Source organism: Mauremys mutica, chromosome 16 (genome assembly GCF_020497125.1).
Source record: "Mauremys mutica isolate MM-2020 ecotype Southern chromosome 16, ASM2049712v1, whole genome shotgun sequence".
In the NCBI taxonomy this organism is placed as follows: Eukaryota; Metazoa; Chordata; order Testudines; family Geoemydidae; genus Mauremys; species Mauremys mutica.
The window spans coordinates 24,940,815-24,964,774 of record NC_059087.1 but is presented as its reverse complement, the minus strand read 5'-3'; the positions used below and the strand labels follow the sequence as shown (position 1 = coordinate 24,964,774).

Below are 23,960 nucleotides of genomic sequence, written 5' to 3'. Positions count from 1 at the left end.
TAGAACAATAAAACAGTATTTTATTTAATGAATAGGAAGACATGTACCAGTATTTTTAACACTTTTAACACTTTTGGTAGTCCTGCTTTTGACGGCATATGTTATATACTCAGAAATATTGAAAACTATTTTGTAGTTGTACTGTAAATAAAGAAGGGAAAAGGAATGGACAACAAGGAGACTGATGGGAACAGTTCTCACCCTCTCCCCTGCACAACAATCAACAACATTAGCAAATGTTCTTAGGGTTAGGAATCATGGCCCCCCCCCAAACTCCTGCCCCATCCAACCCCCCGCGTTCCTTGACACCTCCCCCCACCCCAGGGACCCCTGCCCCATCCAACCACCCCTTCTCTCTGTTCCCTGACAGCCCCTGGAACCCTTGCCCCTGACTGCCTCCCACCGCCCCATCCATCCCCTGATCCTTTCTAACTGCCCCACCAGGACCCTTGCCGCTATTCAATCCCTCTGTTCCCTGCCCTCTGACCCCCACCAACTCCTATTCACCCCCCGCCCCGAACCTCCCTGCCCTCTCTCCAACACCCCCTCCCTGCCCCCTTACTGCGCTGCCTGGATGTGGCTGGCGGCACTACAGTCCGGCCGCGGCTGGAGCCAGGATCCCCGGGATGCTGGGCCGGGGCAGGAGTCACGCGGCCGGAGCCCGGAGCTGGAGGATGTGGCAGGAGCCGGACGGCCAGAGCCAGGTAGCTGGCCGGCCAGAGTAGGGCGGCCAGGAAGGGATGCGGGGCCGGAGCCGGGGGACGCGGGGATGCGGCGCCGGGCGATGCGGCGCCGGGGGCCGGGCGCCGCGGGGCCAGGCAGGGCTGCCCAGAGAATTCCGGGGGCACGGGGTCTTCGGCGGGGGGAGGCCCTTCCATTCTGGGACCTGCCGCCGAAGTGTGCCGAAGACCCGCCGCGGGGCGCCCCCGCCGCCGAATTACCGCCGAAGCGGGACCCGCCGCTGAAGTGCAGCCCGGTCTTCGGCGGTAATCGGCGGCGGGAGGCCCCGCCGCGCGTCTTCGGGGCACTTGGGCAGCGGGTCCTGGAACGGAAGGGCCCCCCGCCGCCGAATTACCGCCGAAGACCGGGCTGCACTTCGGCAGCGGGTCCCGCTTGGGCGGTAATTCGCCGGCGGGGGGTCGTTCCGCCCTGGAGCAGAAGGACCCCCGCCCCCGCAGGCGAAGACCAGGAGCAGAAGAAGCTCCTGCGCCCGGCCCCGCAAGAGTTTTCCGGGCCCCCCGGAGCGAGTGAAGGACACCACTCCGGGGGCCCCGAAAAACTCTCGTGGGGGCCCCTGCTGGGCCCGGGGGCAAATTGCCCCGTTTGCCCCCCCCCCCGGGCGGCCCTGAGGCCGGGGCCGGCGGAGGCAGGTGGCGGGGGAGGCGGGGACGCGGGCCTGGGGCCAGAGCCGGGCGGCGCGAGGCCAGGGCCGGCGGAGGCAGGTACACCGGGCCGGGCGGCGGGTGAGGCGGGGACGTGGCCGGGGTCGGAGCCGGGCGGCGGGGGAGGCGGGGACACGGCTGGGGCAGCCCAGAGCCCTCTGATTCCCGGCCGCGGCTGGGATTTAAAGAGCTCTGGGCTCCCCGCTGCAGCGGGCAGCCCAGAGCGCTCTGATTCCTCGCCGCGGATGGGATTTAAAGGGCTCTGGGCTCCCCGCCGCAGAGGGCAGCCCAGAGCCCTCTGATTCCCCGCCACGGCTGGGATTTAAAGTCTTTTTATTTTTTATTTTTTTTTTTTTGGCAAGATCCCGATTATAGGCCGCACCCCTAGTTTAAAGACTTAAATTAGGGGGAAAAAGTGCGGCCTATACTCGGGACAATACGGTATATTGCAGTAGCACTTGGAATGTGTTAAGTGCAGAACAGACCTATATGAATATAGTACTGCAGTTTTTGTTACTTCCTCAAAACAACTCTTCCTGAATTACAGGAGAGATTCCTGTGTTTCCTACAGGAAAGAGTATTCCAGCGGGACTATTTTTCTTTACTTCTGGAAGCACTTCATTGTTACGACCTTATTTAAGATGCAGACCCAAAGACTTAGTTTTCAGGAATTTCATTAATATTGATTCTTCCAGCTTTATTGGCACCTCTGTTTATTCTGCTATGATTATTCATCTGTACAGTACTCTGAAAGTGTTTCTGATTCTTAGAACATCCCAGACTTGCTGGTGAAATTACCCTGACTATCCCAATGGATGTATGATTTTAAATTTACACTTGTTATATTTCACAGGTTGTGTAATTATTGTCCCTTTAGAAGAAGTCACACTAGTAAATAGAAATGATGTCGTAGGAATAGTTAGAGGACACCATCAAACTGTCTTAGTCCTGTAGCACATCAACATATGATGTTTTATGGCAACACTTCATGTTAATGGTACATTTATGTGCGGTGCGACTAGAGAAAACTGCCCATAAAAATGACACCCCACATACCAAATTCTTCAACTGATTATAATAAAGGTTGCTCCAGGTCATCTGAGTATGGAGGACTCTTACAAGCTTCCCATGCAAGTTGAAATATCTTTGAATTGTATGGCTGTGTGTGTGAGCTGAGATCTAAATCATAAGGCAATGAGTGGAAAGGGGATGTTATGCGAATGCTTATCAGGTCCCTCTTCTACTTGGGGTTGTCTTTCGTTTCATGGATTTAAAGCCCTCCCCACTCCAGTTTCTATTTGTATGTTCCCTTTTGTAGCCTGTTCCTTTTCTTAAACTTCCTTCGGTTTTCTTCTGTTCGTAACGTAGTCATTTTTATTTAATGTCATGATGTCTGTTCCTTTGTATTCACCTCCACAGTTGTGAGTCTGTCACTAGCAAAGTGGCTGTGCTCCTATTAGCAGGCCCAATATATTTTGTGATCCCACAGTTGCAGAATTTGCTGTGAACCCACTGCTTGCTGGACTACTGTGTTCCAAAGTTTATGCTTGGTGGTGGTGGTGGTTGTTACATGCCTGTTCGTAAGGTTTTCTTCACAACCATAAGCAATAGAAACTGAGTGTAAACTGATGTAGTTATAGCCATCTGCAAACAACCTGTTTACTACCTGCACGTCACTCTTATTTGGCATGTAAGCTACCTGAGAACATCCCTTTAAATCACCACGCCCACAAGTGTATTCCAGATATCTAATACAATTTTCCAAAAGAGAAGATGCGTCTGGCATTCTACCAATGACATTCAAGACCTGGTTCTTTCAAGATGGCACAGAATTTCATACCATCCCAGAACTGCCCAGCTGTTTTTAAGAATGGTTGTTATTTAAATGAGACTACTGGTATTGCTTTCACAACCTGTAATCGTGTTTGCCATTTATGTGGTGTCTTCAGCTTCAAGTCTGTGGCATTTTTTCCCAAGTATCTTGCCTTTTGTACTCTCCTGCTCTTTTAAAGCAGAGGGTCTGTGGAGCCTACAGTTCCCAGTTCCTTCTGTCTGAGTTTTAAGAAGTTTTATTTCAGAAGGTCTTTGGCCTGGTATATTGATATTTTCAGATTTTGTTTTTCTTACTTTTTTAATAGCAGTGTTTCTATTTAAATGTTTAGACAGACAAAGTGAGTGAGGACAATCTTCTATTCATGAAAGAGACAAGCTTTCAAGCTCAGACACCATCATCTTCAGTAATAGTAGGAATAAATACAAGATATATCTACAGAAAAGTAGCTGAAACTTACTAGTTGCTAACTATCTAAATACCTTAAAATACTATCTAAATACCTAAATAAATACCTTATCATCCTCACATGATGAACAGAAGTACCTAGATATGCAGCTTTAATTGAAGTAGGTGGTTCTTGGATTCCAAACATTAAAAAACCTCAAAAAAAAAAAAAGTTATAGTATTGTGGTTAATGGCGTCACATCTTTCAGATTTATAAGTCATAAAACTATAATGAATCCAGTGATCAATATTTAGCTGTTGCATCCTAGTAGTGAATGAGTAATTTAATAGCTGAGGTTAACAGAAGTCAATTTACTTCTGGGTGTAAATATCAATAATCTTTTACATGTAATGATTGTGTCTCCAGCCCTGCAAACACTTATGCTTAGCTTTACACATGTGAATTGAATGGGACTCATCATGTCCCTGAAGTTCAGCATGTGAGTAACTGCCCACAGGATCGGGACATTAAAGATTATTTTTATAATCTTAAAGATAATTTTGTAATTAGTGGCATTTGAATCAATATTTTATTGCTTTGAAAACAGTGGCACTTAGCGTGCTAAATGTTATAGTGTCATTTTGTGGTTCAGCTTCATCACCCCTCTGGAAGAAATAAATACAAACTCTAGATTCTTCACTATACTTTCTCTTGCATGGTGGAACTTGAAATAGTACATCTTTCATTTGCCATAGAGGGTTTTTAAATTTGTCTGAAAAGGAATCTGAAAAAGCTATAGACAGACAATTCTAAGAGGGTGACTTACCACTGTTACCCTGAATTGTGTTTTGCAAACTTTATTGTTAACCTGCCTAAACTAGTTCAGGAGTATGCAGTCATTTGGAACCAAGTAGGTTGAGACATTGTCTTCCTGCTTCCTGTAAGGAAGCAAACATGAACAGATTGGAACTCACTCTTGTATGGGGAAACCTGTAATTTGTCTCTCTGCCTTCCACATTCTCTCCATCCTGCTGCAAATACCCAAACCAGAAGATGGCAGAATATCAAGGATTGATTTAGCACAGCTTGAGCTGTGGGTTGAAGGAGGCTGCTAAGATCTCTTCTTTCTAAAAGAAACTTGCATTTATGGCTTTGACATCAGATAATTCAGTCTGGCCTGTGTGTGGAGCATCTTGTGTTTATCATTAAAATTTTATCTAGTGGTTACGATGCTTGTTTTCTGGGTCAGACCTTGAATTCCTTTTCATTTGAGACAGTGATGTTTGTGGTTACCTCACTCCCAATCAATGTTGTATAGACCAGCCTTTCTACAGTTACTTGTCTCAGAGGATCCACTTAAAGAGACGCTGGGCTTTCAGCCACCCCCAGTGTCTCTCGAACATAATTGGAGTTTTTGTTAAAATGTAAAGGTCAAAACTGACCTAAGCAGTAGCTTATCTGTATATGTGTAACTTATAAATTGGCATGGAAAATGTGTTTCACAATTTCTGAATACATTAGTTTTCAATATATGTTTGACTATTATGCCGTAAATATCTGTAGCACACCTGAGTTCTACAGCAGTTCTTTCCTCCATCATTACAGTATTCTAAAAATATCCATCACAATCATCTAAGCTAATGTATACCTGCACAGTAATCTCTGCATTAATCTCCTTTGCTAGTATTGATATACCCTATTGGACATCGTAGTCAGTTGTTAATCACTCCATTTTGCTAGCACAATGAATCCCTGAAGCACAAAAAATCAAAGCCCTACTTGACAAGTTATTTGGAGTTTATTAGACTGTGGGCTGTTTCTAGGTAAAGGATCCTGCCAGTGTCACAGAGCACTGCTCTGGTAGTACAACAGCAGTTGTTTTATTGCTGCCTGATAGGCTATATGTGGGATGCTTAGGTGCAGGCATCCTTGAACTGTGTTGCAGGCTCCTTTCAACTTTTACATTTACGTTAATACTCACTTTGCTGTGGTGTCTGCCTCCTCCTGTCCTTCCCCGCAAAAAAAAACAACCCACCAACAAAGAGAACTCCCTGATCTTCCTTTTTATTAAGGATTTTTTTTCTCTCTGTGCAGCCTGACACCATGTGTCTGTGGAAATAGTGCTTTCTTTGCCATTGCATTTACTGCTGTTGTACATATTTTTGAAAACTCTACAGACCACTCTTCCAACAACTGGGAAGTGAAGAGATGAGGCCTCTGATGTTTACATTTCTTTGTGTTGGAGAAGGAGTGGGAGAAATGTTTTATCTTGTGAGGGTTACACATACTTGTGTGTGGAGTGTTAAAGACATTACTTCACGTTGCGTGGCACAAAGTTTAACCAGGAGTGTGACGTATGGAGTCCCTGCATTACATGAAGCACGGGCTGGGTTACTGTCCAAATGCCACCCAACATCCTAGAGTCGTTCTTTATTTTTAGTTATGAGCAACAAACATAAACCTTAGCCTGAGCTGTTCCTGCAGGGCATCCTGTCTCTCCTCCTAGCTTGTTTGTTGCGTTAAAGATGCTCCCTTTTTATCCTATTTGCTCTGCTCTAATTTTTGGTTTTGCTGTAAGGTTCAATAGATGCCTCTCAGAATGCATATTGGTAGCTTGTCACACCTGAACCGAAGGAGCAGATATGTCTGAAAACATAACAAAGATGTTTCTCCAAAATATTTAGTCATTAAATTTGAATACACATTAAAAGTTTTGTTTGTTAAACTCACTAAAATCCCTCCTCTTTTTTAATTGTTCAACTTTCACTCTCTACTCTTGTGATGTCACCATTTCAGTAATTCTTTTTCAGGTGGGGCAGAGTCTGAATGCAAAACTCCCCCAAACAAACAAACAAAGGAGAAATTTAATAGACCAAAAAAATTTTCAAGTCTTTGTCACTAATTTATAAAGAAACAAAAATGGCCCAAGCTTAATATTGTTTCCTTTTGCAGGTCACCTTTCAGAGGGTTGAAAACAAATGACATCACAAGTGCAGATAGGATTACAAAACATGTGAGGTAGTTCAGGTTACAGGTGTATTCACTTCACTGCCACCTAGTGAAAAAGAGCCTTTCAGGTGAAACTGGCAGGAGAAACCTGAGACTGACTCTTTGTAGAAGCTCCTACTCATTCCCTTTTGCCTGACCATTACGCTGCTGCTTTACCCAAAGCTTTTATCAGATTCTAAGGAGAGCATGGCTGTTTTGATCAGCTGTGATGTCTAATATTCCCAAATCTGCAACAGTTTACTTCATTTTGTAAAGCACAATTTTCTCCTGGGGCTAGATTAGTTTGTCCTTGCTTTAAAATTATGTTTAATAAAAGAAGCAAATTTATATATTTCATTTTAAAGTTATAATAACCTTATACCTTCTGGGCTGTTACAAATATAGCTTTTTCAATTAGCACTTTCTCCTCTTACCTAGTGTGTTAAAATTTGCATATCTTGCTGATGTAAGAACACATTACTTCATATCTTCTTAAACCGAGCTATCATGTGTCTCTTGTTCCCAACTGAGGTCTGAGCAATATATGTTTCTTACGTTGTATATTTGTCCCCTTTTGAAACTATCATGCAGAAGTACCAACAGCCCTGCTTAGTGATACTGTGGCAGTGAGGTAAATACCAGCTATGGTTTCAGAGCCTGTGCGGCAGTCCAGCACTATTAATTAAATTGGTTGTCAGGGTACTTTCTTATTCACACCAAGCAAAGATTATACCGAAGTAGAAAACTCACATGCTATAGAAGCCTACTACCTCCTAACAAAAAATCCTGTTTCTCCGTGGATTTAAAGGAGGAATTATAATCAAATTTTAGAATCAAATTTGCTGTAAAATATTTTTTAAGGGCAGATTGCTGGCTTTGAACGAGAAATGTCCTGCATGCTATTTAATACATCTGTTTGTTCCAACTGCCTCTGAACAGGAGCTTTTGTAAAGCTATTTGTAAATAAATTGAAAAGTTGTTTAATATCAGTAGCTTTTGTAAATATTTCTGCTTGCTCTTTTGACATGCTATTTTGTTACATCCAGTGCAGTTTCTCAACAAAAGAACTCCGTGCCTTCTCCAACAGCATGTCATCGTGTGCTATTAGCCCCTGGTTTCTAGGGATTGGAGCAAAGTGATGCCCACAATTAATTTGCTGGGTACAAAGTTGCACACACTCTGACGCCAAAATGGTCCGCACTTACCATTTGGCCGTACACCGAGACATCTGTCTTGAATGATAATAAGCCACTCAAAACTAAATGTGGGATGGAATTGTGGACATTAAAAATGAAAAAGACAATTCAACTTACTCCTTTACCAGTTGCAAGGCTTGTTCCATGCGCTGTTCACCTCCCAGCCCCAAGCTTATCTAGCATTCTTTTAAGTGATGAGACTTACACCATTCCCCTTTCCTGATAATCAGTTTAAATTTCCTTTTCTTATTTTCATCCTATTCTAGTTATACTCTCTTGTGCCCTCCTAAATATTTCCTCCCCATCCCTGGTGTTTACATCCTTTAAATATCTGTAGACCATTTTTGCATCTTCTTCCTCTTAGTCATTATTTAGCCAAGCTGTTTGTCTGTCTATCTCTCTGTACGTATGTATGTATATATGTAATAAACTATGTTTACAGTGGCAAAATTAGTATCCAAAAATAACTGCTAGTAGAGAAAGCTGGAGCATAGGTAAGGATTGGGCATTGTTATCCCTCTGTCATCTAACCTTACTCTGTGCAGGGTCAGAAGACACTGGTACACAGACCCAAGCTATGCCTAAGCTACAGCTTCCACTGTTTCTGATAGCAGTGAAGATTTCAGGGTTTTAACTGTCTAAATATAGACAAGGCCATAGAATCTGCTTAATCACTCTGTGTGAGAGTTGCTTTTTGATGGACTCCTAACTTGTCACAATTTTGATGAGGTATTGGGAACTGAATATATCATCTGTCACCTTGTTATATGGGCCTTGTGGAAGGTAATTGTCTTTAGCAGATTGGGCTAGCACTTTAGTCTGTGTATGCCTAATTTCTCTATCTGTAAAATGGGTATACCAGCACTGCCCTATCTCACAGGTCTTGAGGATAAATACATTAAAGACTATGAGGCACTCATCTACTACAATATTGGTGCGATATAAATAGCTAAGAAGACATAGATCAATTTAAATGAGCAAGGCTGGGGTTTTTGTGGACTGGATTTGCATATTTAACGGAGTCTTGTTCTCAAAAAGAACCCCCCCACCAAAACAGCCCCCACAAAAAAACAAAAGCTATGACAGAACTCGCAGAACCTTCATTAACTTCACGAAGGACTAGTTTAATTACTGTTAGTAGAATAAAGATGAAAGATTTGAGATGTTCAGTGCAGCATGACAATACAAAGTGCTCATTATTATTTAACTTGCTTATCAACAGACACCTGTTTAAACTCGGTGCTATGACTGTGGATCATTACTTGAGCAAAATTCCCACTGACTTCAGTCAGAGTTGTGACTTAATAAGGATTTTATAATCAGATCTTTTGAGTATTAACAGATGGTCACTGACTGCCTGAAACAAAGTTGTTGGGTTTTTTTGGTTTTGTTTTGTTTTGTTGATCACCACAGGTATCTGGAAACAGAACAGACTTTGCCTTCTGGAAATTAAACCTAACTGTGAGGCAATTTTTCCCCCTTTTTTCTTGCTACATATTCTTTAGAGGAATTATGATAATAGTAAATTGATTTGTGAGCCTGGTTATCAGAGTTCTGTGGTGTAAAACCATTCAAGGGTAGCTGGTTGCTGTGGAATGATGTACTTGGGGTAGCCCAAATCGAGGCTCTATACCAGCATCCTAGAGAAACAGAAAACAAGTGATGGCCTATATGACCTATTTGTTTGGAGTGAAAATCTGTCCTGCCAGCACTGAGAACATTAAGAAGGAAACAGTTTGCCTGCACTGTTGCCATGGATAAATTCACTACTGTTTTGAAAATGCTTCTGGTAACAGTTTTTCTTTTGTGTATTTGTTAGCTTATGTATTAGTTGCAGTTGTACTTTACACAAACACTAATTAGACAGCCATCAACACTGAGGGCCAAAGGCTTACTAACAATGCAACTGTGATAGCAGTGTCTTAATTGCTTGAAGGTAATTGTCATTAGGCAACCATAAAGACATCTGGGGCTCTGGAGAGAGATCAGTCTTCCTCTCCCTTCCCCAAATTTGTTCTGGCTCTTGCTATCCAATATAGTTAAGCTTTTTCAGATCTGATTTTGTTTTTGTCCAGTTTCCCAGTTTTGCCCTTATGAAATTGTCTGCTTCTTCAGTACCACTTCATTAGAACGGTGTCCAACTCCCACACCTCCACTTCCTTCCACATGTGCTGCATTTCAGTGCCCATTGCTGAGTCAGCATGGAATACCAGCTGAAGCAGGCCACAGGTTTTTTTTCTAACCACCTGTCTTCCACTTTCACCACTATAAAAGAGAGAAAGGAAACTATTGCTTACCTTCTTGTAAAGTTGCTGCCAGTAAAAAGCAGTTAAATTGTTTCCTTAAGTAAGCAGTTGGAAAAAAACCCCTCATTCATGTGGTGTGCATTCAGTTTTGACTGTAACACTTTTTGTCTTGGGCTAGTAAGTTAGGCCTAGAGTTTTAAAGGTATTTAGGCTTTGCTGCACGGATCATCTCAATGCCTGACTGATTTAGGACCCTAAATCCCATTTTCAAAAGAGATTAAATGGAATTTAAACTTCTGAGAGCCTGACTCTTTCGTGACAATGAAATTTAGGCTCCTTAATTAGTTAGTTATTACAGTGCTGATCACAGCAATTCCTAAATACCTTTAAAAATCTGAGCCTTAACATCTCTGCCTCTGTTTCCCCATCTATAAAATATGGATGATAATCCTTATCTGCCTCAAAGGGGTGTTTCAAGGATTAATTAATGTTTTGTAAAGTATTTGGATGTAAAGCACATGTTAAGTGGCACATGTTCACTGTTGGATTAAAAATAGGTTTAGTTAACACAAGCAAATCAAGCTAGGGTGGTTCTTATATGGTAACTTCCTTGGAGGTGTATTACAGACTGCTTTTCAGAATTAGGTAATAGCAGTACCAAACATAATATCTGAGTAAATAATATCGTTATGGAAGGGTATGTTCAGTATAGTCCACAATAAGGAGAAGTAGTAGGAGAAAAGCATTAACACATTCAAAGGGAGAAAAGATTGTTTTTTAGAAGTACTAAGTGATGAGGTAGAAAAGGGCTCTTCTGGTTAGCAGGAGTTTCAGAAGCAAAGGCTCTCTCTCCACCATTGGCAAAGTAGTAGAATGGGACATAGGAAGTGGGTGCTTGTTGAGTGCTAGGTGTGGCTGGGAATTAACTAGAGGAAAGGTCCTTAGAAGTTTCAACAAGACCACAGAGAGTGAATAAAGTATTTGTGATCTGGAACTAGATCTTGAAATGCATTGTGATGTTCAAGGATGGGGAGCAAATACAGAACATTCTGCCACTCTTTAACATAGGATGCCTTGTAGAATAAACTATTTTCAATGGAGTAGGTGTTTAAATGTCTCTGTTTCATGGAAAGTGAGTATGAATTCGCTGCTGAATTCAACAAAACAGCCAGGGCAAAATAGAAAACAGGTGACTGATATCCATACTACAGAAAATAGCACCTATTTATTGCTCTATTAAAAATAAATTAGAATTTTTTCCTGACATAAAGAAGTCCAGTTGAGCTTTAGTTGTCATCCTTGTTGGCAATCTCAGCAGAGAAGCCAACATGTGAATGGGCTTAAGACTGTACCTAGTCTGTGTCTAAAGGACTTCATTGTGTGGTGCTCTCAGTTTAGCATAAATCATCAGAAGAAAATTTGCATGAGAATCCTAAAAATTATTGGGGGGAGGCGAGAAAGAATCTTTAATAGATTAATTCTAGCATTCCTATCATCTAGGACCAGATTATTTACTGTGCAGTGTACTGTTCTGCTGAGCCAACCTATGGTAGGCAAAACAGCCACATGAACATGAAACTTTTGCCTTGTGCAGCAAATCCCTTGATGTAAAAATGAATTGCTTTAAGTAGAAAAGCTGCTTTAACAATGCTTATGGAGCTAACATTGAGACTGTATTGTCCTTTAGAATAGCATTAAAGAAAAATTGTTTTAAAAACTCCTTTTCACACTGGAATCTTTGCAGTTTCACTGTTAAGGAATCCAACACCAATCAGCTATTTTTATTCTCTCATGTGTGGTAGCATGTTTCAAGTCCCAGAGTGCTTATCTTGCATGCTGTATAGAGAAGTTAGCCATAGTGCTTATAGGAATAGCAAATTCTGTTTTCTTTCCTCTCTGTCTCCTGCACTTTCTTTTTACATTTGCACATCTGAATAAGTGCCCACAAGTATGCATTTATGAGGGAGAGATGCTACTGTTTTTCTTTCTGTTAAGCATGGAGGTAAATATTCTGCTGCTCAGTACTGTAAACTCTAGCGATATGTGGTATCTCTTAAATCTCCAGCTTCTGGAGTAATGTGATTACAGGAGAATCATACCTTTTCATTTAAAAAATGATGTGTTTTTAGCCCACATGTTTGGGAGGTAAGGGGGGCTTGGAAACATGAATGCTCAGACAATAGGAGGGAAATTAAAGACAATGCAGATTTTATTACTTTTCAGATCTCATGATTTGGGGGTCCTGACTTAAAATTTTTAATGCTTGGGGCTGTGAATACTGGCTGCTGCCTGCTTCTCTCGTGCAGTGGATGAAGATTTACGCACAACTGCAGTGCCTCTTTCTGAGGAGTTAGGATTCTGCTGTTGAAAGAAAAACACTGTAACATCTGTCGTTTGCTGCTTCTGAGTGGGGAAATTCCATTAGCAGGAATTACTGTTAGGAGGCGGAGGTCATTTATTCTGGGTGCCTTAATTTTTGGGTCCCAACTTGAGGCCTGTTGTGCATGTTTACATTCAGGGATGCTGAGCACCCACCACTCCAGTTCAAGACCATGAGAGCTGCAGATTCTCAGTACCTCTGAAAATCCAGCTCAAGGTGACTCGGTTTGGACATTCAAAATGAGTGGATAATTTTGAAAGCTTTGGCCTTGGTGTCTTGGGCCATGGAGACAAGATAGTCATTTCACCACCCCTCCACCTCCATTCATGGATTTGCTGTCTTCATATCTTCTGGAGACATTTCCCCGCGCGCACACAGTCTGTCTTGGTCATTTGGCTCCAACTCTTCTGGCAGAAATGGGGGCAGTGGCTCAATGAGATGGTGTGTGTGGGGGAGGGGGGGTGCCAGTTTTCTGTGGTGGTAGGAGAAAGCTGCTTGAGCCATGATCTCAATGGAGACCATCTGGGAGAGGAAGAGAAGCCATTGCTTTCTGTTGATTTATATCCAATCACTTGAGTTGTGTGGAACTAGAACAATTTCCAGAAAAAGGAAAAGCCATCACATGGTCAGTGCCATAGCCCCAAATGGTCTGTCTGATTAAGCTAGAACTTTCTAAAATATTATATTCTGGGTGGGGACTCTTAATGTTACTTACGGATTAATAATAGTAGAAACATATTTTTTACAATAGCACATAGTGGCTTCAGTTGAGATGGGTGCCCCATTCTGCTTGGTGCTGTACAAAAACATAATAAGTCATAGTTTCTGTCCCGAAGAGCTCATAATCTGTACAAACAGGATGGGAGAAGGGAAACTATATTAACCCCATTTTGCAGATGGGGAGTTGAGGCACTGAGAGATTAAATGAGTTGCCCAAGGTCACGCAGTAAATCTGTGACACAGCTGGGAATTTCCCAGATCTCACGAGTCTTAGGCCATGTCTACACTTAGAAGCTTACAGTGGCACAGCTGTACTGTTTTCAGGGGCGGCTCTAGCAATTGCGCCGCCCCAAGCAGGGCGGCACGCCGTGGGGGGCGCTCTGGCGGTCGCCAGTCCCACGGCTCTGGTGGACCTCCTGCAGACGTGCCTGCGGAGGGTCCGCTGGTCCCGCGGCTTGGGTGGACCTCCCGCAGGCATGCCTGCGGCAGGTCCACCGGAGGCGCGGATGACCGGACCCTCCGCAGGCACGCCTGTGGGAGGTCCACCGGAGCCACCTGCCGTCCTCCCGGCGGCACGCCACCCCAAGCGCGCGCTTGGCGCGCTGGGGTCTAGAGCCGGCCCTGACTGTTTTAGCTGTGCTACTGTAAGAGCACTTGTGTAGCCGCGTTATGCCGATGGGAGATCGCTCTCCCATTGACATAAACTAGCTCAACAAGGGGTGGTAGCTATGTTGGTGGGAGACGCTTTCCCGCTGACATAGCACTGTGCACACAGGCACTTATCCTGGCAATATTTATGTTGCTCGGTGTGTGTGTTGTATTTCCGGGTTGTGGAAAAAAAATATTTGCTGACATAAGTGCTAGTGTAGGCATGTCCAGTGCCTTAACCACAAGACCATCCTTCCTCTCATTTATCAGTAGTAGTAGTAGTATTTATTTTTCTTACTTATATAGCAGGAAAAGTGTTATGCACTTTATAAACAAGGAGAAGCCAAGTCCTCTGCCCTGAAGAGCTTTCAGTCTAATGAAAATTTAATTCTAAAATAAACTCCTCTGCAAAAAATTAGGGTGGATGTCAAAATTGATGAGAAAGGGGATTGTCTTTTATTTGTAAAACACTCTCTGCCTGTAAAGAAACTGTTTTTAGAGCTTTCACTGTTGCAGTCCTACTGTGATTCCATATTAAACACTAAAGTGCACCATTCCTTTATTTTTTCCATTCCAGTTTGATACTGCTCTTTGACCAGTGGTAAGGGAGCTGGTGTGTGGGATAGTCGTCTTACATCCTTTCTGCAGACTGTTCCACTCTGCATACAGCATCCATTACTCTCTTCCTCCACACCCCCAGTTTTATGGTCAGTGCCTTAGAACACGCCCTATAAAGTCAGGTTCTGTGCCACTCTCAGTTTTGTGGCCTTAATTCATCTATTAGGTATGGCTGGTGTAATCTGAGAGGCTTGTTTGGGGTTTTTTTTGTATTCTGAAGTGGAGTAAAACTAGAGAGTGTCACGTGTTTCAGCAAGAGAGCTTTCTGTGAGAAGGGAGCACTGCCTGGATTCTAAAGGCAGGACTTAATTGTATGAACAAATCAATTAGCCTTCAGGGACTTTACTCGGGCAACTTTGATGCATGGATGAGGCATTGGAAAGCTTGTGCCTACAAAAAGCTTTAGTTTTCAGTGTGTCCTTTGTGTGTGTAAAAATACTGCTGTTGATTAAAAATTTGTGTACATGGCCTTTGCAGTGAAGGCAGGACTTAAGGACAAAAGAGGGTTGATTCATAAGCTACAATACATGTTTTGCCATTTATAGTGTGATATAATGAGCACTGATTCATTTGTTTTTTCCCCCTGTGCTCATCTCCCCTTACGTCTCTTCTAGAAAGTTAATGTATGTTGTTGCCATATTTCTATAACTACAATGGGGATCACTTTAATAGATTTATTTTTAGACTGTTTGAAGGTCTTAATGGACCTGATTCTGTATTGAACAGTGGTGTAAATTAGGAATAACTCCGTTGAAATCAGTGGAATTATGCCATCATAAAACCAGAGTAAGTGAGAGGAGAATCAGACTCAGTATCTAAGTTGTTTTAGTGACGTTGCCATGCAGTGGACTTAAACAGAATGAGTCCCATTGCCGTGGGGTTTGGTTTTAAGGCTCTTTTTTTTCCGCTTTCCTACTCACATCTCTCTTTTTTCCCAAATCTTTTCAAATATTTTTGGAATGAATAACATCCTGCTCTTCCAGATATACATCAGGAGATGTGAGGTTGTGGGACACCCGCACCTGGGACTACACGGCCCCCATCCTGGAACCAGTGCATGGCTCTGCTGATCCTGGACCCCAGCCACATGTCTCCTTTGTGAGGATAAACAGCTCTCTGGCTGTAGCGGCTTATGAGGATGGTAAGTAACCACAACTCTCCTCCCTATTTTTTTTTTTTAACAAAAGCTTTACAAAAATGAAGCAGCTGTGCTCAGCTTTTTGTGTGTCTATAATCCTCTGTATACACACACGCTTGCACACACGCTTGCTTTTATGTGAAAAAGTTGGCCAATAACCATAAATGCATTAGGAGGCATTGGAACATAGCACCCATTAAAACTGATGTGTAATTCCTACTGGAACTGCTGCACAGGGTTTGAGTGCCAGGTGGAGATCCAACCAAGCCGTCTTAAGCAAATAAATTGTTTGCTGTAAAATATTCTTCCTACAGCCTTGTTTATCTTAGAGCACCCTGAGGCATGTTTATGGGACTATGGCTAAACTTTCAGTGCCTGGTTAATCAGAATTCTGCATCTTTGCTCTTAATTCCCTGGATAGAATATACATAGGGTATATGTAAAGAACATTTCCTTTACTGATACCTTAATTTTCACTGATGTTGGGTTACAATATGTGGCTAAGAAGGAAAAAAAATTTTTTGTAAGCAATACCAGTTGCTTATTTTATCATGTACACTTACTTGTAAAATAAAAATAAAAATGCCTAATAGTGTGTTTAATGGGAATATATTATAATCCTAACGATCTCTTCCTGTTCAGGATTTATCAGATGTGTGTGAGTGATATGGAGTTGAGGCAAAGTGACTAGACCAAAGACACATGGTGGCAGGTCATGAAAAAAAGAAGGCTTGGATAAGGTGGATTCAAGTAATTGAGATTCTGCTGTAGGAGTATTCCAAGCAAAGCTAACCACCATTGTATCCTCCATTCTCCATGTAACTTGTGACGTGATTTGACATCATAAAGACCTATTCCTCTCATCTTGTCAGAACCAAAACCTGATAAAGTTACAGAGCTCTGTGGTATTAGTGCTGATTTTGATGCACTGTAATATCACCAGCTGGCAGGTGGGAACAAAATTGAAGTATGACAGCCAAATCAAATCTATATATTTATTTTTAATTTTTTTAAGAACAAACAAGCAAAACCTCTGATAGAAACAAAGTATTTTGATTATAGTATTTGTTGCAGTGTGAACTCTGTCATTGTTTGTTGTCACCAGAAACTGTTAATGGAATATTTCCTCACAGCAGCCATTCTGTTGTGATTAACAGCTATAAATTGAGCTTGGTTATTTAAGTCACTGGATATTATAGCATGAGGTGGTTTGATCTCTAGATTTCTATCCAGTTTGTGCAAGCAGTGAAGAGAGCAGAGTTCTCTGGTTTTATATTAGTTTGTGTTTTAGTCTTTCCAGTGACTAAAAGTCTAATTATCTGTTTGTCTCATGGTCGTTGTGTTGAACTGTATGTTAAAATGTGAGAATAAGTAACTGTCATGAGTAAACCTGTATGTCTTAACTCTGCTGGGCATATTGCTGAATGGATTTTGTGACAGGTCAGTGATTATTCTGATTTGAGAGCCTGAGTCAAAATAGCTTAGTTTCCATATGCACTAGCATGTTTTATTGTTTTGCAGTTGTTTACTAACATGAATGACAAAGCATATATTTACAGTTTAGTAGAGAGAATTATTTTTTATCTAAATGACAAAAACTTCCTGAATTAGTGTTTGCCTTTTTTTGTTGTTGTATTTTTCCAGCTTTTTCTTCCTTTCATTTTGTACATTTGACTAATATAGAGAAAACAAACACCATAGGGTTGGAGGTGGTGGTGTTAGGCAAATAATCCATGGCTAGCAGACTCATTGAGATAACATCACTGTCTCTCAGTTCAACAGAGCTCAAGCAGTGATGTCCCTGACATCTGATTGCATGGGAGAACTAACAGGCAGATTCTGCTTATTCAACATCTGCTGATAGCACTATGTATTAGTGACCTGGGAGGAAGAATAGCTCAGTGGTTTGAGCATTGGCCTGCTAAACCCACTGTTGTGAGTTCAATCCTTCAGGGGGCCATTTGGGGATGGGAGGGGAGGGAGACTCTGTCAGGGATGGTACTTGGTCCTGCTAATGAAGGCAGGGGACTGGACTCAATGACCTTTCAAGGTCCCTTCCAGCTCTATGAGATAGGCATATCTCCATATGTTTTTTTTTATTATTATTATTATTACAGTTCAGCAGTTGTTAATAGTTCCTAAGGCATAAGAAATATAGCAAGCAAAGGGTTCATCTTGTATGGAGGCTGTCAGTAATTTGTGCCTGCATGCTATAGTATATTCTGGCTCTGACTGCACTGAAGAAGAGTTGAATTGAGAGTCCTGGTGACTGCACCCCTGGGGTATTCAATGGGAGTCAACCACAGGGGAACCAGATGCAAGGAAAGGTAGATGGAAAAACTGTACTGGGAGAACATTTAAGTTCTATCCTCCACTCTCTGTGCCCAGTAGGCACACTATATGTACACCTGGGGCAATGAGATTTGGCAACTTGAGCCACAGTTGTGGTTTTTGAATTCCAACCCACTGGCCTCGTATTTCTTCTGCCTTGTTTCCTATTGTCAGCATTGGCAGTCCTCCAGTTTGATTTTACCACTAATTGTGTTGCACGTTACCGGACTGAAATGAATCAAATCAAAATGCTTTTCCTGGAGCATTAGATAAAGCAGGCGAGGGTTCTGGGTAATGAGCAGATGCTGCTAATGCAGGGACAGTAGCGGCCTTGCCAGGACTCCATCTGCTCCATGCTTGCCTGACTTTGGCCGTAAGCCACCGCTTTGGGGGAACTGAAGTCTACTTAAACTGCCCCCTCTCTCCCAGATTCTCGTAGTTTGACTTGGAAACTTTCTATGGTGTAAAATGAGAACATCCTTTTTGTACCACCTTTAAGACTTAAGCTGTCATGTTTGTCTGTGGGTATAGAAGGGAAATAATGTTGCCCCCATTTATGTTACTATTTTGAAACCTAATCAGCAGTAGCTAATAGTACTTGTCATAGATTGGTATAGAACAAACGAAAGTGACTTCTGCAGTGATCAGAATGCATTTGCTTATACGCATGCTCTGTTGTTAGGAATTGAGGCAGCGCTGCTTTTGAACTGAAAACCTGATATCTCAGTAGTCAAGATGGTGAGTGAGAGGCTCTCAGAGCCATTCCCTCATCCACCAAGCACCCTGTATTTATAATATCAGACCTGTTCACCAAAACACTCCATTTCTATGTGTAGCACACTTCTAAGTTCCAGAACATGCCACAAAATAGTTACAACACCAAATAGTGTAGCTTGCAGATGCTTTAAGGAAGAAGGGTGCCTGGGTAAATGTTGCTGTGAATTTACTATATCTCTTCATTGGTAAAAGGTATGTAAATTGAACTTTGATTTTACACTTTACAAATAAGACTCACATTTTGATGATTTGGAATTAACTGAAATTTCAAGTTTTCTCTGCTGAACATCTGAAGCTAGTTGCCCAAGGTCACTTCTATTTTGCGGTTGCCAAGTAAAGGGATAAATATAATTATAACCATTTTACAAATGGGAAAAAGGAGATAAGGAATAGTTTATTAACTCCAACGAGTCACAGAGCTGGGAACGGAATCCAAGTTTTCTTACTTCTAGTTCTATGCCTTGTTCACTGAGCCATGATGAGAATCTCAACTTTCCAATTGTATTCAGTGTTAATTTCTAGCCCTAGTAGTCTGAATGATATCTGATCTTGTTGTTTATCATTTCAGTCTACTAGTGTTTTTTGGCAAAAGTCTAGGATTCAAGATAACAAGTCTGAGACTTCGGGCCAGTTCTATTTTTTGAAAAAACCCATGTTTCATTAATGGTTTGTTTCCCTATAATTTCAGGCAATATCATAGATAGTAGATAGTATAGCTAGTATTCCAGATAATAACATGAGTTTTCAGTTTGTAATTTTTTCTTGTTTTCCCCTATTGAAAATAAAATACAGTATTTAAAAATGAGAAGTTTTACATTCAATTAACTTGGATCAGGATAGGAAAGGTGGGAGTTGGGCTCCTAAATAGAATAGATGAGAATTAACAGGAACAATTGCATTTAAAACCTCTCCCTCCAGCCTCCCCAAAAAAACCAGCCTGTAAATCACATTGGCTCCGGCAGTCCCATATGGCTGCGTTGCTTTGAAGCTGAAGTGAGAGAATAAGATCCCCACCATCCCCACCACAATGTCCAGGTTCCCTGTTCTAAAATGGAATCATATGGATGATTTCTTGCTTTGATCCTTGCAGATAATGTACATTTAGACTGGCCTACATCTCGATCTACAAGGTTACCAGCAACCAATAGCTGCACAGTATTGTCTTAATGAGGAAGAGCTGATTAAGTGAACCCCCAGCATGGTTCATCAAGCAATATTTCAACCTGGTATCATTAGATTTAATCACAGTCCATTTCCACTTAAACTATTGCGTTAACTATTAGCTGGTAGCAGTAGTAGGCAGTTATCCCCTATTTTGATTAGCTACTAACAAGGAGATGCGACGCACACTGGTATAGGCTTAGTTTACACTACAAAGTTTTGCTGGCATAGCTATATCAGCTACGATTGTGAAGAAAATCACAGTCTCTAGCCAACATAGCTATGCCAGCAAAGCCCCTTGTGAAGATAAAACTGTGCCAACAACAGAGCGCTTTTGTAAGCTTAGCTAATGTCATTTGCGGAGGTGGTGTAGCTATGTCTGCAGAACTTCTATCAGCTTATGCTTCATCTCCACTAGGGGGCTCTGCCAGCATAGACAAGCCCACATTGGCAGATAGTTGCAATGTAACACTTAAAAATTATGTAGAGAAGCATTTTGCATGTCTGCTTATGCAGGCCTACCACGTCATGAAATTAGAGCATAGATATGAAAACAGTTCAGGTTAGTATGGTGGTAAAGCATCGTACTTGGCACCAGAGACAAATATATGTGAAACTAAATATAAAATTAGTTGCGTGGGAAGCTTCCATTGCTAATGGGGAGCATCTCACTCAACTTCTTGCTCAGGGAAAAACCTGTGTGGTTGTCTGGTTCTAAATAAGCATGTAGAGGCCTCAGTCCGAATCTGGTCTGCATCGTGTGAGGCCCTGTACAAACACAGAGTAAAAGACAGTCTGTGCCCAAATAGCTTACACTCTGAGGCATAATGCAGCAAGCGGATGTTAATACTAGATGATCATCAGGAAGTAAGTGCAAGTGCAGTGATTGTAATATCACAAATCAACAGCTACACTACCTTGCTCTTAACTGACTACTCGTACTTACACAATCCAACTGAACATCTGTCTCCTTAAGCCAAAAAGGAAAGTAAGTATGCAGTAGTTTCTCAGTCTGAGAATACTGCACTGTCACAGCTCCACTGGAGCAGAGTTAAGGGTGTGATGTGACTCTGGCTTGTTGTGGAAGTGCCATTCTTACTCACAATTTTGTGTGTTTCTAACATTTGATGGATTTTTATTTTTTTAAACTGTAATGTTCTCGGAAGTTAATATGTGCTCAAACACTGCTGTGTGCTTGCAACCTTAACTTCACTTTAGCAAAGCTTTTTGTGTGGGAATGAAATATTGGCCACTGCTGGAGGCAGGAAGACAGACTGGGTAGATCAATGATCTCATCCAACCTGGCAAATCCTCTGCTTTAATATTTTTTTTTTTTAAATATTTCTTTACAATGTGTGTTATCTCAACAGAGATAATTTCAACTATAAAAATGGCTTTTCCCCATTTTGTCCCATCAAATACAATGTGAGTGAATAAAGCAAAGGCTGACTTGCCCATTAATTAATAAATTTTCTGGTGCTTTGGAGTGTAAGGACCTGCGCTCCCGTTTCTTTGCTTCATAGCACTGCTGCTTTAGAGCTTATATAATCCATATCTGTTGGTGCCCCTGAGGGAAGCGTTTTCTGACTGTTCCCTGGAACCAAGCAAGCCCTATACATGTTTCTCAGACATCACACACACAGATGTGTGCACATGATATTCAATTCACTCATAATGAAAGAAAATACTAGTCGGCTCTTGCTCCCTATATTATTTTGCGTTCATCCTCCAAACTGCTGCCTCAATCATCTTCTATTCTTGGCTAGACAGTTTAAAACAAACCTGGAATCCTGTATTTTCACAAAACCGTCATTCTCTGATCTTACCAATGATGTCTGCATATCCCCTTGTGCTGGAACGGGTTTTCTGTGCATTTTATTTTTCTGATTTGGAGTGTAAGCGTCTTGGGGCAGGGACTTTGTCTTTTAAATATTTGGTAAAATGCTATGTACATTGATGATTAGTCCTTTTCTGGTTTTAATGGATACCATGTGCCATAAACATTTTAATGAAATGGTTTTTACTTCTCAAACTCTGAGACCAAAACACTGAATCCCAGAGTTCTCCATTTTATTAATGGGGTAGAACAGTCTTCTATGTGGTGGGCTTACTTCACGCTGTCTTGCAGAAACCCCCAAGTTTAAAGCAAAACATTTCTTTTATGAAGAGAGAAGCAGCTCACTCTCTGTTTCTGTTTTATACTCTTCTCCGGCCAGTGTTTCAGTGCTCTTGTTTGTAGAGTGCTAAAAGTGGAATCGGTTTTCAGCAGAAAAATATGAACACAGGGCCCTGCCCAGATAAGTTTACAAATGAAACAGATTAGATCTAATTAAAGGTCCAGTTTGGATACTCAGAAATACCTCTTCCTTTCTTGAAAACCAACTAAGCACAATATTGGTGTACTCAGTAGCTGATCTAAAGTGCCTGAGATCAGACTTCAGCCCTGTTGTGCCAGTTTGGAGATGTGGACCTGCTGGCCACTATAAAGTGAGGTAACCAAAAATCACAAAAGCCTTAAGTCTTTATGATGCACAAGCTACAAAGCAAACAATCTACACCAGTGTTTCCCAAACTTGGGATGCCGCTTTTGTAGGGAAAGCCCCTGGCAGGCCGGGCTGGTCGTCGCAGGTCCAGCTGATCACAGCTCCCAGTGGCCGCGGTTCGCTGCTCCAGGCCGAGGGACGTACTGGCCGCGGCTTCCAGCAGCTCCCATTGGCCTGGAGCAGCAAACTGCGGCCAGTGGGAGCCACGATCGGCTGGACCTGTGGACACGGCAGATAAACAAACCGGCCCGGCCCACCAGGGGCTTTCCCTACACAAGTGGTGTCCTAAGTTTGGGAAACACTGGTCTACACCATCCATTTAAACCTGTTAACTTGTTTTAAGCATGGGTGTGCATGTGGCATGTGCTAATGTTCTATTTTTCAAAACCAATTCAGCAGTTATTTACCTTTCAAGCAATTAACATAATTACCATTAGGCTAAGAAGTAATTTTGGAAAGTTCTGCTCTGAGCACTTACGACTCCACTGGGACAGTTTTAGTTGGGACTTATTTTTTTAATGGAAGCCTAATTGCAGTTTTGGCTTTGGGTACACAAACAGAGGCGGCTAACTATTTAGGCAAATAGCAGATTAATTTAAATATGCATCCCTAATAAAACAAAAATGGTCTCCATTATGGTTCTCATTCCCATGACGAGGAATATAAATATTCTCCGGGAGTGCCATTAGACAGAGGCCTTAAGGATTGTCTGCATTATTTTATAGTGGTAGCACTTTCAAGATACCAAATAATCTTAACAAAAGCGAACATAAATCAATTTAAACTCATTTAGATACCATTTCCACTATGAGCAGTTTCATTACCACACTCTCGCTTTGCCTCCTTTGGGACACAGGAGAGGCGTTTGCAAACTGGCATGGGTGCCTGTCCACAGCTGCTTGTCAGAGCTTTTATGTCTCCTTTTGAAGTAGTGGCCACCATTAATCATTTAATCATTAATGACCATGCTCAAGTAGAGGGAAGGCTTCTCCAGCTCTGATCCTGTCTGTCAGGCTGAAGAATTGCTGCTCCGTTTCAGTGCAGGAGTAGCTTGGGAGTGAGCTCTAACTCACTTTGAATGTTCAGCCCTGCTGATCTGTAGTACACTGAGAACTCCAGTTTACTCTTGTAAATTGAAATTAAAGCACTTGACTTTATGTACTTTACTTTTTAAGTGGAATTCTTTTGATTTATGCTACAAGCCAGTGCAATTGCCAACCTGTTACTCACTGATCTGTACCACTAGAAGGAGCAACATTCCTTTTCCCTAGCCTGGGATACTGTGCTCTTTAGCTTTCAAAAAATGATAATCTTCTCTGCATTTCCCCCAGTCTCTGAAACATCAAGATTTGGAATTTAAGCATTGGTTACAAGCTATATGTAACTGCCCTGCTAGGATAAGACCCTTGATTCCACTTTTAGAAGGGCACTGAAATCTCCCATCCTGTCCCCTTGTGCACAATTGAAAACTATGCAAAGACAGTTTGAGTGAGAGAATGTGAGGGGGAGGTCACTTGAAGCATTTAACCTGGCTTCTCCTTGATACTGTAGTTCCTTGCCATTAAGTGAGGGTAAGTGTACAGTAGATAAGTCTTATATTAGCAGCTCTTTTT

The 23,960-nt window shown here is 41.9% G+C and overlaps 1 protein-coding gene across 1 annotated transcript in view; it reads left to right on the top strand.

The window, feature by feature from the left end:
* The window catches only part of FBXW8 (F-box and WD repeat domain containing 8), a 72,892-nt gene that overhangs the window by 21,209 nt on the left and 27,723 nt on the right, over window positions 1–23,960 (top strand). The window contains exon 5 of the mRNA XM_044990275.1: window positions 15,381–15,538. Within this exon, the coding sequence (XP_044846210.1) occupies window positions 15,381–15,538 (158 nt within the window). The remainder of the gene's footprint in view (window positions 1–15,380; window positions 15,539–23,960) is intronic.